We start from the raw sequence: 15973 nt of genomic DNA on the forward strand, positions 1-15973 counted from the left end.
GCCGCTGCGTGGGTGACGCAAGGGAAAAGCTTTTAATTTCTGTACGGCGAAGTTCACGTAAGAAAAATCACAGCACAAAAGCAGATAGCTTGCAAAAAAATTACCATTCTGACAGCTTTGTGTGCGTGAGCGAAACATTTTATTTTATTTTTTTGAAATGGAAAGGGTCTATTTACAGATTAGTAGCAAGAGGGAAAACTTTTAATTTACTGCCTTCTCTCAATTCCTGCAGATGTAATTTAGAGTGCTATTAATGTTTAAGCTGCTAGCAAAGTTTATACACTCTAGCAAGAACCTTTCTCTCTGCCAGAGGAGGGGAGGAGGGCAAACCCACCGTGCAAGAAGGAATACTCCGATCGCAGCATCTCTGCGTCTGTTTTTCATTTTTTAATTCTCCTGTTGACAAGTCCCTTCCTTCAAAATCACAGCTACTTCTTTGCAATCCTCCCACTGAATGCTGCTTGTCAGGAGGGGCAGCCCCCGACAAAAAACAATAGAGCTTCTTTACCTTTCCTTTGAACAATAGATTAATCTCTCTTTTGTTCTCTCTGAGAACCAAGCGTCGTATTTCAAAATGCACTTTTAAACCAGGTATAATTAAACCTCTGCAAAAGGAGGGAGGTAGAGAAATTAGCAGCAAAAGTAGTAATAAAGGCATTTTAGAGCCTGCGTGAGCTGGAAGGTACTTCATCCCTCCCCCTCGCCGCACATCTACAATTACACTCCGCAGTGGGGGGAAAAAAAAAGTAATTATAAAAATGAACTTTTCTTCAAAAAATGAGCACGTTGTAAAAGGATTACTCCTTTGAACATCCGAGCACTTCAAAAGGAGGATGAATTAGTGCTGACAACTCAATAAAGTAGCCATCAATTATTTAAAATGCGATGGCTCTTCTCATACAGCACTTGTGATTAGGAAAACATTTCAAAAACTAGAAATTAGAGTTATTCTTCCTAAAGAAATGGGCCCAGGCTTCAAATGCAAGGAAAAAAAATATGAATGTGACTTTCAATGGGCCTGGCAAGAACACAGGAAAGTTTCTTCTCTTGAAGCCATCTATAAAGTGCGTTGCATGAGATTGTGTTACAGACGGGATTTGGGATTCACAAAGCAAACCAAGCAGGGGAACGGTATAAAAAAATCTGCGCTGTTCTGATAGAGAGACACAATCATCAGCTGTTGAGTGCACAGATAGTGATAAAAACCCCAACCAAGACCCCAACCTCTGCCTCTGCTGTGTTTTGAAAAAGCAAGTAATTACACTTTCCAAGTGAAAAGATATTTATGACAGAAACTCCTGGAAAGCTGTTGGTGATGGAGCGATACGGATCTCATTTAAGTGCAATTCATCAGACTCTGCCTTTGCAGGTGCTCACAAGTGGATGCTTAGAACCTCCTGGACACTGCAGCTATGGTCCTCCAGAATCACAGAATCATTGAGGTTGGAAAAGACCTGTAAGATCATCAAGTCCAACCATCAACCAACGCCACCATGCCCACTAAACCATGTCCCACAGTGCCACGTCCACACATTCCTTGAACACCTCCAGTGATGGTGACTCCACCATCTCCCTGGGCAGCCTCTTCCAATGCTTCACCACTCTCTCAGTAAAGAAATTTTTCCTAATATCCAGCCTAAACCTCCCCTGGCACAACTTGAGGCCGTTTCCTCTTGTCCTGTCACTCGTCACTTGGGAGAAGAGACCAACACCCACTTCTCTGCAACCCCCTTTCAGGCAGTTGTAGAGAGCGATGAGGTCTCCCCTCAGCCTCCTCTTCTCCAGACTGAACAACCCCAGCTCCCTCAGCCGCTCCTCATCACACTTGTGCTCCAGACCCCTCACCAGCTCCGTCGCCCTTCTCTGGACACACTCCAGCACCTCAATGTCCTTCTTGTAGTGAGGGGCCCAAAACTGAACACAGGATTTCCATCACAGAGACAACCCTAGTGAAGTTAAAACAGCAGTTTAAAATTGAAGAAACACCGAGGAAAAAAGGCAGCTGGAGGGAAAGAAGGAAAGCCAGGTGAAGTGTCGCTTCTGTGGTTGCTGTACCTGAAACTTCACTCTTACTTCTCGGAAGCAGCCCTGGGTTAAGGAGAAGGCCAGCTCTGCCTCCGCAGCCCAGGGACCTGCTCTCCTGCCACGGTTGCAAATGAGAAATGTGCAGTTTAAGCTTTAAAACAAACAGGAGGGTGGCCAAGCTAAATGGCTTCTCCTCTGGACAGAAAGATAAGAGGGGCTGTTTCTGACACCAGCCGTGTGGGCTCAGCCATGTGAGGCAAAATGAGGATTTATGAGTGCAATACTACTGCTGAAGGAGCCTGTCTGGGCTGTTTTGGTAATTAAAATAATCTATCAAGGCCTCTGACTGCGGTTGGCACAGATACATGTGGTTTACTCTCAACTTCTGAAAAAAAAAACAACTGCAAGAAGAAAGAAATTAAAAATAAAATAACTCACAGGGAAGTTGTAGTGGTTTTACCAGCCTAGCGACTACTCGATGAACTGCCACTGAAAAACAGCTGCAGAGTCCACGGTGAGGGTGAACACCGTAAATGCCACGACAGCAAAGGTCCCTGAAAAGGGTTAATCCTGCAAGATACGGATGCTTCTCTGCATCACCTTCAGATGCTCACCGACAGCAGCGGGAGCTGATGGGCTCAGCATCCCAGAGGCATTCCCAGCACCACGCTGGTGCATCTCCCACAGCCTCCCTATGTGAATTGTTGCACGCTTCCGTTGACTTCTGGTCAAGCCAGAAAATGTTGCGTGCATGATGATTGCAGGACTTTAAAATAAAATCCTATCAAAAAGAATGGGAAAGACTGAAGCAGACTATGCATGTAGTTTCTCCCATCACCCCAAAATCCTATATTAATTCAGGAGCAAAAGAAAAGAGATGAAAGCCCCACCAGCTCAATAGATACTGCATCTATGGAGACAGGATTAATCCTAAAGCTGTACAGGGAATTGCAGTGACACAGACAGGACCTGCTAGTGAGATGTCAATCTTCAAGGCCAAGAAGACAGTGACAGCTATTTTTTCTTTTTTTCTTTTTTTTTTTTTTTTGCCAGGCCATGTCCAGCGTGTGAGGACTGGAGTATATTTCTCCTTCCACTTTGGCTGGAGACTTATGACCACTTATAAGACCAATGACCAGAAAAAACCAGACAGAGACAGAAAATGCACAGAGGCAAAGCCGACCTCTCCTTGCACCCATTCCAGCTCCCAGGGCGACCTCGGGGGCTTAACGCCTCTTCTGCTCCCTTAGATCAGCTGATTCCTGCGAATTCGCGTTGGTCATGCAGCTATCCCCCTCCCCCTTGACTGCCTGCTGCTCTTCCCATTCAGGCCAGAAACTGGGGACGCCTTTGATAGCCAGTAAAATCAAATAGGTCTCAAAAAAGGCAGCTCTTAGAAGATGGGATTGACAGAGTGCTAATGCAGTTCAGTTCCTGTCAGCAGATGTGTCAGAAACCATTACTTCTCTCCGGCTTGTCCACCAAAAAGTCTTGCTGCAGAAAGATCAAACGAGACAGCAGCTGGTCTGCACCCTCCAGCCCACCCTGAAAACACAAGGTTTGACCCCGTTCCAGCCAGGCTTCTCAGCACCAGTAGCTCAGGAGGTTGTGCTTTTCCAACACAAAGCTTCTGCTTCCCAAGGACTTTCAGAGCAATGGTCATCGCTTTTGCTCAAACCCGGAGCTTAAGGTTGGAAATAGAGCTTTCCTGGCTCAGGTCATCTTCTAAAATAACCTGGCAGACAGAACCGCGAGCAAGCAAAGCAAATGGGATGATTTTACCCTGAAGTATCAGCTCTTGGACCATAGGAACGATGTTGGCTGATGCACTACAAAGACACAGATACAGAGATAAAGCCGCGTTACAAAGGCAGTCTTTGAATAGCAAGTTTTACCAATTAAATTAAATTCTTGAAAAAACATTTAAGACTTACTAATCAAAAGCACAATGTAATTCCTAAAGGATATAAGACTGGGTGATCTCTTTTTATTAACTGGTCTGTTTTGCCCATAACATCTTTTGATGAGACTCATTGACACAAGCCCTCCATACACGCTTTCATCTCCAGTACTGTCGAGACCATTGTGGCTAGACTGACCCTAGTAGCACAAAATGGGGAGGTATATTTTAATAACACCAGAATAATTTAAACTACAGATCAGGCATAACAAGATACAACCACAAGTAGAAGCGTGAAGGCCATAATGTGGTCACTGGATTAGTTATTCTGCTTCACACCTAATGTGCCTTACACAGATGGAAGAGCTGCACTGTGTGTAGGCTTCACATTTCCACAAATAAAAATGATACATGACTTGAAGACTCCTGGTCTGTTCTATATATCATACATGTGACATAATAAGGGACAGAAGCCAAAAATTGTGGTTAGGAAAAAGCCTTCCAGTAGGAGAGTAATGCAGAACTGCTGCCCAGAGGATCTTCGTCTCTGGAAGTTTTCAAGACTCACTGAGACAAAGCCACGACTGACCTGATCTGGTGTTTGCCAGACTTTGGTTCTGGGCCAGAGGTTCAGGCAGATGAGACCAACTTCCAGCAGTCCCTTGCAATCATTACAATCCTATGATACTGGGTATGTAAATACTAAAAAAAAATGGTTATTAAAGAACTGGAAACAATGGTAACCCATTATTTATAAAGTCCAAATCCAATCTGGGTCAGTATGGGCCAAAAATTGCTGTCATATGACAGATACTTGTTGAGGTGAACAAAACAAGTTGGTGGTCTCAGGTAGGACCATGATTAAAGACATTCTGCACCCAACTCTCACTGCTTTCAATCAAGACTTAGGCTTTTACATTTCCCTGTGGTGCTAATTTCTAATAGAGCATGTTCCAAGTAGAGCAGCTGTGATTTTACCAGCTCTCACTAAGTTTGTTTACATGTGACAGCGATTCTCACATGTTCTAGATAGAAACCACATGGCCAAGACCAGGTTGGTGTTGAGCCTCAGGTCAGGAGAGATGGGTAATATTGACCTGGATTCAGCACTGAACAAACGAGGGTTATACAGATTCTGGCCAACTCCAATGCAAGACTGCACCTACCTATGGAAGAGATACCCAGTGACTGCAGGGATTATTAGGCTACAGAGACCTCAAATGTGCAACTTTTTCCTTCGGGTCAAATATGAGTCACATCTGTGGGATGGTTTGTGCAGCCTGACTTCGCTTTTCCAGATCCGGAGAGGAAGAAAATAATTCTGCCTGCAAGGTGTGCTGCTTCAATATATCCATATGCGACTTAAAGACGTCTCCTACCTAGGCTTTACTGAATGTGCAAGTTAAACTTGATTTTTAAAATAAATTGAAGCACTGCCATAACAGTTTGCCTAAAGCTAGCAATTGCTTTTATATAACTTACAGCTCCACGATCAGTCTCAGTGGAGAACTTACACATCTGCAGATGACTTACACAGGAGCCTTGTAAAAGCTTCCACAAAAGGCAGTAACCACACTAAATGTTCCCCCCAGAGGAAAAATTACCTAAAGAAATATTGAAAGCAATAGGGAGAGTCAGACTCCCACAGCGAGATAATTTTGTCTCTCATTTCAAACTGAAAAAGAGGATTCAGCCCGAAATTCAGCCACAGACTCCATCGGTGGGTCTTAACCTCTTGACATTTTGGCTGTGCAATGGACACAGATATACCACTCAAGAGGTGAAAACATCTGCAAAGCACTTCATACTGTTTTAGACACCATGTCACTGCAAAAAAAATTGAAATATGAGGACCAGAACCACAGGTGCTGCCTCAAAAGTCACACTTGTCCTTGAATGGGAAAAAAACAATTGATCAGCCATGTCTGCTCCTTAATGGATTTTGATCGTTGGAAGCCAGCCTGGAAAAAGAACTAATTTGTTTACACTAATAAATAATAACATCCACTCGCTATCAAGGCATGCACCCATCACTACTGGTGAGCCATTTAAACGCCACTCACTGTGAGCATTCTTCTTCCTAATAACCAGCAATTTGACGGGAAGAAAACATGCCAAAGCTACCAGTGATGTCTCCTTGGAAAGTCACAAGCGAGTGACTTAGTGCGTGGGATAAGCGATGCGGGCGAGGGGGTAATTAGCTCCAGCAAGTCATTATCCTGCAAACAGCTGCACGCTCTGACTTTTGAAGGAGTTCTTCCGCTGGATTTTCAGCTGCTGGAGCTTGGCCAGAAAACTATCATGCCCATCATCTACACAATACTGCTGTAAGAAACGAACAGTCACACTGATGCTTTTAAGGAAAAATCCCGCTCTGCTGCTATAGAGCGGGAAGATCGAAGCAACATGCGCTTTTTTGTTGGACGGAGACAGGGCAAGACATTTTTAAGGCCAGTATCAGTAGTGACCACCTAGCTGGAAAGATTTATCAACTTGACGTGAACCGTACAGGAACAGGCTATAAGAAGCTGTCAAGCTGCTTGTAGCCTAATTTAGTATTGATTTAAACAATTACAGCATGAAGTTTATGCAGAATAATTTTGAGACGAATTAGTTTCATGGTTATTCAGTCACTCTTAAAAGGAAAGGGATTTACAATATTTTAAATTTAAGGATGGAAGAATGGAAAACACCACCATCCTCCTAGTTAAATGTAATATTTACAAAGGGCAGCTACTTTTTTTTTTTTAAAGCATAATCTTTACAGTAATGGATGATTCATCTGTGAGGACATGATGGCATAGGATGCTAGAAAAGCTCTTATCTATAAGCTAATTCTGTTCAAACATGTGCTGATAGTTATCTAAAAGCAGCTATTATCAGCCTGTGCAGTGGGAACTGATAAATTCTTGAGTCGTGTTCAAATCACAGCGCCGGCTCCTGCTGCAGAAGCTTCAGAAAGGTCTTCAGGATAGAAAGGAGTGGGATGGTTGAACCACGAAGCCCTCCACGAATGACACAAGGCAGGAAAAAGTAACACAGCGCTGGGAGAGAGGTGCAAGGCTCATTCATGCTATACACTGTATTTCTATCGTACCCATGAGGTGACGAGGGCAAGGATTTCAGGCTCCAGCACTGTCAATGCAGAAATCGCCTTTTTTTTCTTTTAATGTAAAATCAATAAAATTATTTTAGGGAGCTATTTGGATGACTTGGTTCAAAGAGGCAGCAATTTTTCTTCTCTTTCACAAAATTACCCTTCTATAATGTCGGGAACAGGCAGACCTTCTGACCATGTACATTTTGACCAAGAATAATTCAAGTTCAAAATGACTTCCATCCATCATGAGAAACAAATTATAGGAACTGGACGAGAAAATTCCAAGCCATTCTGACTCTTCAACCCCAGATGAACTTTAAGAAAATATATCGGTATTATAGAACACATTTTCATGGCTACAAATGAAGCCACAATCCACAAAAATACATTATCGCATTAGAATCCAAAACAAATTTGTAAGGTTAACAGCCACCATGGTCCTGCTCCAAAGCTTGCGTGCTAATATTACCATAAAGTGTTTTCAGCTCTCAATAAGGTCAGACGCCTGCGCAGGCTGATTTTGTGTTCTCATTCAGTTTAATTCTCATAGGAGAAAACAAAAGAAAGGCAAACAATACAAAACACAACACAGAATATACCTATTTATTTCCAGATCTCTTGAAACGAACTTCAAATAACATCTTCAATGGACTCCTCAGTCTGTGAATAAGTAGAATTTTGCTTTCTATTGTAACTCATAGTTTCAATCTTCAGATACTTTTCCTCTTGTGGAAGCCAAAACTGCCCTAAAGTGTTTTTTTCAACCCTGTTCTGAAAATCAAGTCTTGGAAGACTTCTACCTATGTCACAGATTTGGCATATTTTGTTTTTCCTAGGCACTCGCAACGGTGAGGAATTACCGGCATTGCAGATAACTGCAAAATGAGGGCAGACTTTGTAATTTCTTCCCCAGCGCAGCCCCCCTCTGCTGTGCTCCTGCCATCCCCGCTCATGCATTCGAGTTCTTGAGCTACAAAACCCCTTCTGCTCTTGTTAAAGTTGTTTTCAATGCTCTTGTTTCATGACTGTTCCTGCTGCATTTTTACTATCACATCTTACACCTGATCGGCACCACTTCTGCAGCGCCAAGGGAAAAAAAAAAGACAAATCCCATCAAATCTACCTTCAGCTCACGAGAGGGCTCAGCATGAGATACCCAGACTTAACCTGCTCTTCGGGCAATGCCCTGTTCTCATCTTATGTCGTGTGCGCTCAGTGAACATTGACACTGAAACAATTTTTATGTTGGTAATTATTTACAATGGGTTGTATCCTTCCACTTTTTGGTTTCGATAACTGAGTTCCTGAGAAGGTTGGTAAAGCTGTACCTTGGGAAGGAAATAGTGCAGGGATACCGTGCTGCTCCAAAACAATATTTTAACTCATGGAGATTTTCTAAATGGTGTAAAGAAACTTTTGGCCCCCTTCTAAGGAAACTGTCCCCCTCTAAAGACTTCTGAAAAGTCTCCACTGCAATCTAATTTTGCTTTGCCTCTGAAAGAACCATCCCATACCCGTGGCACCCAGACAGGAGTAACGTTAGTGACCATTAATACATGCAAAAATCCTAGCGATTTCCCCCAAATACTAACAATAATAATAGTTATTACTATTAATATATATCATTATAATATACACATGTTTTACAGGTATAAACTAAGATAGAAAGTGGCCATATACATGTTGGAAGATGCATACTACTTCCTAAGAACTTTGGAAATATTATTCATCCACGAAGAGACGATTTTACAGATAGGAGGGAATAATTTAAAAGGATTAAAAGAGCTTGACCCAAATCACAGCAACAGTCAGAGCTGACAGTCAGTTCATTCCTTTTGGTCCCATGCAACACGTATAATTCCGAACTTTTCTGGGGGCTTCCATACTGTCCTGTTACCCATGTAGTTGGGATGAGAATTGTGCTTGTTGCTATTGTCACTACTCCACATTAGAATTCAAAAAAGCTGTTTCAAAAGAGTTTTCTCATGTAGATACTCTAACCTCAAAGCCAAGTCTCTCAAATCTCTCTTATCTGGCTGAGGAAGCAATACAGCTGCCTCGCTGTAACAGCGTCACATCAATCACGAACACGCTGCACTTGGGAGGCAGCAGACCTCATCTTTGCTCCTCCTGATAGTTTGGCACGTGTATTTAGTCTGATGGCATGGCTCTATGATTTGCAGGTGTCCTCAGAACTTCTAAGGGAGGCACACATTATCGAAAATCTGGAAAATAAACTTCTATGATAGGGGTTTAAGAAAGCTGGTAACAATTTGTCGTGATGGCTACAAGGTGCTTTAAAAATGCCACGTCCCAGGCAAGATGCAAAGATGCCGCTAGCTTGACATACGTAGGACAAGAGACCTACCACAGAATCACAGAATGACAGGGGTTGGAAGGGACCTCTGGAGATCATCTAGTCCAACCCCCCACCAGAGCAGGGTCACCTAGAGCAGGTTGCACAGGAATGCATCCAGGTGAGTTTTGAATATCTCCAGAGAAGGAGACTCCACAGCCTCTCTGGGCAGCTTGTTCCAGTGCTCTGCCACCCTCAAAGGAAAGAAGGTCCTCCTCATGTTTAGATGGAACTTTCTGTGACCAAGTTTGTGCCCGTTACCTCTTGTCCTGTCACTGGGCACCACTGAAAAGAGACTGGCCCCATCCTCCTGGCACCCACCCCTGAAGTATTCAGAAGCATTGATAAGCTCCCCCTCAGTCTTCTCTTCTCCAGACTAAAAAGACCCAAGTCCCTCAGCCTTTCCTCATAAGAAAGATGTTCCAGTCCCCTAATTCTCTTCGTAGCCCTTTGCTGTACCCTCTCCAGCAGCTCCCTGTCCTTCTTGAACCGGGGAGCCCAGAACTGGACACAGTACTCTCTTGCACAAGCAAAAGATAAGAGCCTGTGTATACCTACACACCTGCATACAGAGATCAGAAGAGGAAAGACTAAACAGTGCCGCTGGAATACATCGTAGTTACAGACTCAATGTTGAGACAAATTTTGTCGGTCATAGCATCCTAGAATCACAGAATGGTTTGGGTTGGAAGGCATCTTAAAGACCATCTAGTTCCAACCCCCCTGCCATGGACAGGCACACCTTCCACTAGATCAGGTTGCTCAAAGCCTCATCCACCCTGGCCTTGAACACTTCCAGGGCTGAGGCATCCACAGCTTGCTCTGGAAAACCTGTTCTAGTGCCTCACCACCCTCACAGTAAAGAATTTCTTCCTAATACCTAATCTAAAGCTACCCTCTTTCGTTTTAAAACCGTTACCCCTCGTCCTATCACTACAGTCCCTGATGAAGAGTCCCTCTCCAGCTTTCTTGTAGGCCCCTTTCAGGCACTGGAAGGCTACTATAAGGTCTCCCTGGAGCCTTCTCTTCTCCAGGCTGAACAACCCCAACTCTCTCAGCTTGTCCTCACAGAGGATCATCTTCGTGGCCCTCCTCTGGACCCACTCAAGCAGGTCCATGTCTTTCCTCACTGGATATATAGCCAGGTCATGGCTAGACATGGACAGTAAGGGATTATTGGCAGTTCACTCAGCTCCTACCTGCAGAAGAGGCCGCTGCACACCTAGGATCTTCATGGTATCTGCATTAGCCAGTATTTTCAGGGGATCAGATGCCTTCGTGACACCTTCGATCTCTTTATTGATCTCAGCCAGGACCTGATTGAGGAAGATGTTCTTGATGTACATGGTGAGGAACTCACGGAGCGGACACTGCTTGGTTGGGCCAAGCTCCATGGCATGCTCTATCTCCTGGATAAATCTGGAAAACAGAAGGGGAAGAATGCAATGCAGTTAAACCATGTAGTTACTCTAAATGCGTTAGCGTTGCCTTTGCCATTACTACATCTGAGAGCCAAGCACCGGCAGTGGGGGAATGACTATAGACTGCGCCGACATGAGGCATGAAGGGTAGAAAAGGTCTATGAGGTAGCCTTCAAAAAAAATACAGTAAATGCCAACAGCTGGTGAGACAAAGACTCAACGGCTGGGGAAATTGGTGAAAATCCACAACCTAGGCATGATTTGTGTTTATCTGTCCAAAAATCACTGAGTGCTCTATTTGAGACATACCGGAAAGATGTCTTCTTAAAAATGAAACCCCCATAAAAAAATCAGGATGCCAGAAATCCCTTTGAAAAGGCAAACTTCCTTCTGGGGTTGGTCACTCAATTCCCACAGGTGGGTTCCCCATGTCTAAACTGAACAGCAGTAAATTCCAGCTCGAAGTCTAGAGATATCACTGAAAAAAGCAATGCTTATGTATTATGCTGATATCATACTGCATTATGTATGTCTGTATTATGCTATATTTTTATTATGCGTTATTGTTTCATGCTAGGATCCCATTCCCATGTACGCAGAATGGCATGCTCATTCTGGGAATATTTTAACACAAAATGTTTGCCATCTCCTCCTGTAAGACATCCTTATCTCAGTGATGCCATCTGTTTAACACATAGGAGTTTCTTCTAGAAATTACCTTGTCGTTTCTTTAACTTACATCCGAGGTAATGAAATTAGTCTTCCTTTCAAAATTGTATGTATCAAAATACTTAGGAATTGAGTATCAGGAGTCATAATGGATCGAGACATGCTGTCCAAAAGGGAGAAACATGTATAGTGTTTACACAGCCCTCTTCATCGATGCACACAAGTGCCTCGCAATCGTTTGTATTTTAATCCCACTCCTGGACAGGCTGGGATTGTTTTTATCTGTTTAACACAGCAGCAGCAGAAGCAAGCGTTTGACCTTGGGTCTCCCAATATATGTAGCAACACCCTCTGCACCCTGAAAGCCACCTCTTCTTCACTGGGAATGACTTTTTTTGCATGAGACATCTCTAACAGTTCCAGCCGGGTTAGCATTTATCAGAGATGCCTTACCACTAACCATTTTCCCAGACACTACAACGAGGTCTGCTTAATTGTCCGTAATTTTCTACCTCCACGTTCAGCACTCCAGAGGCGGCAGCTTCCCTTCAGAGGACTGACTGAGGAGCTCCTGTCAATTGTAGTAGCATGATTTCTTTCAAATCTGAACAATTTGCTCCCTAAAGCCTCTGCAGTGTTGACTTCATCAGTCTAGAGTGACACATTTGGGCCGATGCAGCTATTGCTTCCGCGGGGGGACCCATTCGCAGTTAAGTTTGAAGACTGCCTCTCCAAAGAGAGATGCTGCATGGAGGGAAGTGCAAAGGATGGCAGTTTCATTCCCTGGCTTTCACAGATCGATAATGTTAATCGGCTTTATCAAACAGGGAAACAGCAGGGTCATCTGGGAAGAGAGCAGAGAGACCACCACCAAGCTTATCTCTGAAATAATAGACCTAACATCACCAGCTTGGAGTGACAACCATTGATGCCCTTAAGGGAATGTTGTCAAGGTTGATGGGACCATATTAAACTAACTTATTGTATCTTCTCATGTCTGCCAATAAATTTGCAATGTCCGCCACTCTTTCTTTATAAGCTAATTTACACAGCGCTTGTGATGCGTAGAACTCTCAAAAAAATGTGAATTAACTCTTATAGTACCTGCACCATGCAGCCAAATACCATTATCCCTCTTTCAGATGGGAAAGGAGAGGCACAGCAGCTTGAACTTGAAACAAGCAACTTTCAGTGAAGTGAAGGGAACAACTTTTAAGCTCCTTTAAAATCCAGCACGTGCTTAAAAATGGCTAAACCAGCAGAAATAGAAGAAAACTTTTAGAGGGAGAATGGCCACATACAAACTAGCAGCAAACTATTAGAGCTGAGATGTGCTGACCTATGGCAACTCCTTATCCCACAATAGCTTGATGGTGTTTCTAAGTGTTTCCTGTAACAGAGGCTAAATTGCTTGTGTGAGGCTGTAGGAAAGGTCAGTGGTAGCGAAAGGTGTAATCAAGAATTTTTGATTCCCAGTACCTGGCATTAATCACCACTTCAGATCTCTCCTAAAGACCCGTGCCTTAATCTCCACCAAACTTTACCTTGATTAGAGAACTGAGTCCTGGTGGTTGACATGTTCTAATAGGCTTTAATTTCTTGGCATAAACAAAACAACAGTGCTTCGCTTAATACTGGTAAGGATCAAAAATATATCCCTAGTTTACTTGATATGAACCATAAAGTAATCACAGATTACAAGAAAGCTGCTAGATAGCAATGACTCTGCAAGATGGGATTTTATGAGTGCTCAGCAACATTTGTGATAAAGAACAAATGGCCAAGAGCTTAGGAAAGCAAATTTAAACTTGATATCAGGAAAAAGTTATTAAGAATGAAACTGCATGGCATGGGGGACTAGAGGATACAGATGAGAGACCTTAAATTTGAATGTTCAAGGATAGTTTGATTAAATGATAAAGGTAATGAAAAATACACAATTTCTGAAGTCTTCATTAATCAAAAGATCTCTACCAATGGAAATGCAAGTAGAGAAAAGGTAAAGAAAAATGTAGTATGGATGTCAGAGCATGTCTTAGAGTAGGGAACAGCCCTAGGAGTTCAGAAATTTGATATTCCAATGGTACAAGTACATTACCACTTAGTAGAGCCTAAAAGAAGGATGACTGGGATTCAATTTGCTATGATCTGCTATGGTTCAAGGATGACATCATCATGTCTTCACCGGTCAGGATAAGTCCCACATCTGCTCTGCAGATGGAGCACCCGAGGCAGCCACTGTACAGCTCCAACCTTCATCCTACCAAGAGGAAAACCCCACTGAGCACACGACCAGGGTGCCCAAGCGAGTATCACAAGGCTCCAGATATAGATGTACAGCAGATTTGCACCAAGAATCCTTCTAGCACAATACATTGCAACCGTGAGGCACCCTACGTGTTCTGTATTGGGAGGATTATTCATAATGTCATAAAGAACAGTTTAACCTAATGGAAAACATTAATTTTAATGTATTTCTTAAGAGAATTAAGGATGGAAAGTCCAACACTGACAAGTCTGGAAAAGCAAGGATTGGAGTCACTTGTGTCACCTTAATTTGGCCTGCTGTGCATGATGTTGCGGTGTAATTTTTAATTACCCAATGGCACACTATTGCTCTCATCAGCAGATCCTTGTCTTGTCCTAGGAACAGGATGGTCAGTGTTCGGACAGCAAATGTCACAGCGTTGGGACTTTGCAACTCTCTGCCGCGTGACTGGAGTAACACGCACCAGCAGCCAATTGTCATCTGCGTGAATCCCTGTGACACCAAGTGAGACACATCCGCCACAAAGTCACAGCCACAAAGTCCCAAGAGGTTCTCTGCACGGCTTCCAAGATTCATTCTTCCTGCCTTCTCATTTCTTCACATGATTCCTGTTTGTGGGAATTTGGCCACCAGTTCTCTTATTTTCCTTGGTTCCCAATCCCACTTGTTCATCCTACGTTTGTCCTCTCTTCTTGGCACTTACATCAGGAAGCATCCTCCTCCAGGCAGTTGGAGCCCAGCAGGTAGAGAAGCCCAAAAAACGCTGTGAGGGGAGGCAGTCCTTGGCTCAGGGACCAGCACCTTTGCAAGGTCCTTGCCCTTAGCTTGCTCGTGGTTAGCTATGGGCAGAATGGTGCCCATCAGGAAGTTCAACTGCTATGAACTGGAAGCCTCTTACGAGAGTGTGAGCACTATGCTTCTTCAAAGGTGTATAACTAAGCCAAATTTTGGTGTATTTTCAGGGGAATGGCAAAAGGCGCACCCCGTACACAACAGTTTTTCTTACTGAGAAATGTGAAGATGCAAATTCCCAGCCAAAGAAAAGGTCACCAGAATTTGCCAACATGTATGATGTATTTTTTCTTATTCTCAGAAAGAACAAGTATTTTAGACACATTTTTCTAAAAAAGTATCTATCCCCAGTTGGCAATGAAAGACCAGCCAAATTACCAGAAACTGAAAATGAAGTTTTTGAAATGGGAAGTATTGGGTGGCATTAAAGACCTAACAGATATTCTCTATTTTCTGCTTGGCAGACTTATACACATACATTCACACTCACACACCGTGCTATTTATTTATTTAAATTTCAAATACTGCTGGCTGACTTATTCAAACATAATTCAGTCTTTATAAAGAAAAAAAAATGTTTAACAGCATCTAAAAAAAATATTCTAAGAGTACTTTCCAAAAATGTTCCCATTTTACTCATACAAGCTATCCATGTAACTATTAAGATGTCAAAAAAGCAATTTGACCCATGGCTATCCCAGAGATCAACATTTATGTCTGTGTGTGAACCGGTGTATATGATAAGAAATCACATTTTGGTCAACGACACACTTATATAAAATGTGTAAAAATCAAAGTGGAGGAAACTTCTTGGCATTTGAATAAAGCAGAGCTCCAGGCAAGGTCTGGACATGATTCCTTAAATGGGTTTTGGACATACCCGCACGTGTGTACATCCAAATGACCAAAAAAACCTCAATCAAAAAACATTGTGATGGTGAAAGGCTCTGTCACTGAGCCCTTTTATACCCTACTATTTTCTTTTTACTCTCCAAAGAGTGAAATTTGAGATACAGCTCACTGTAAAAAGGGGCCATAAAGAAGGCCTTGGAGGAACAGCTTTGATTCACTTTCCATTTGCTCTGATTATTCTACTCAAAAAAGAACCATTCAGTTGTAATTTAGTAGGGTTTCTGAAACAGTATCAACAACCGCATTTAAAATCATCTCTCACCGTCACACAAAAACTGAGGGAAAACCTATAAACGTTAACACGCCGTGGGGCGTATTCTCTAAATGCGAGAGAATGAGCCACGTGGCACATTCAGGATGGAAAATTCTCCTATCGCTGAGCAATTATACTGATTTAACATTACTGCTATGTATGTCAGACCTGCATAATGTGAAAATGCTTTCTCCGAATAAAAAAGCAGAGTGAGATGTGTCACCAGGTTTTGGATAATAGTCGCTGTAGATAGCCCTGGGAATTGCCTGAAATCCT

General features: G+C 42.9%; 1 protein-coding gene across 1 annotated transcript in view; it reads right to left on the bottom strand.

Annotated features, from left to right (window-relative positions):
- Nucleotides 1-15973, bottom strand: part of EXOC4 (exocyst complex component 4) — a 413543-nt gene that overhangs the window by 104041 nt on the left and 293529 nt on the right. Inside the window, exon 11 of the mRNA XM_059816543.1 lies at nucleotides 10581-10800. Within this exon, the coding sequence (XP_059672526.1) occupies nucleotides 10581-10800 (220 nt within the window). The remainder of the gene's footprint in view (nucleotides 1-10580; nucleotides 10801-15973) is intronic.

This window comes from Gavia stellata, chromosome 4 (genome assembly GCF_030936135.1).
Source record: "Gavia stellata isolate bGavSte3 chromosome 4, bGavSte3.hap2, whole genome shotgun sequence".
Taxonomy (NCBI): Eukaryota; Metazoa; Chordata; class Aves; order Gaviiformes; family Gaviidae; genus Gavia; species Gavia stellata.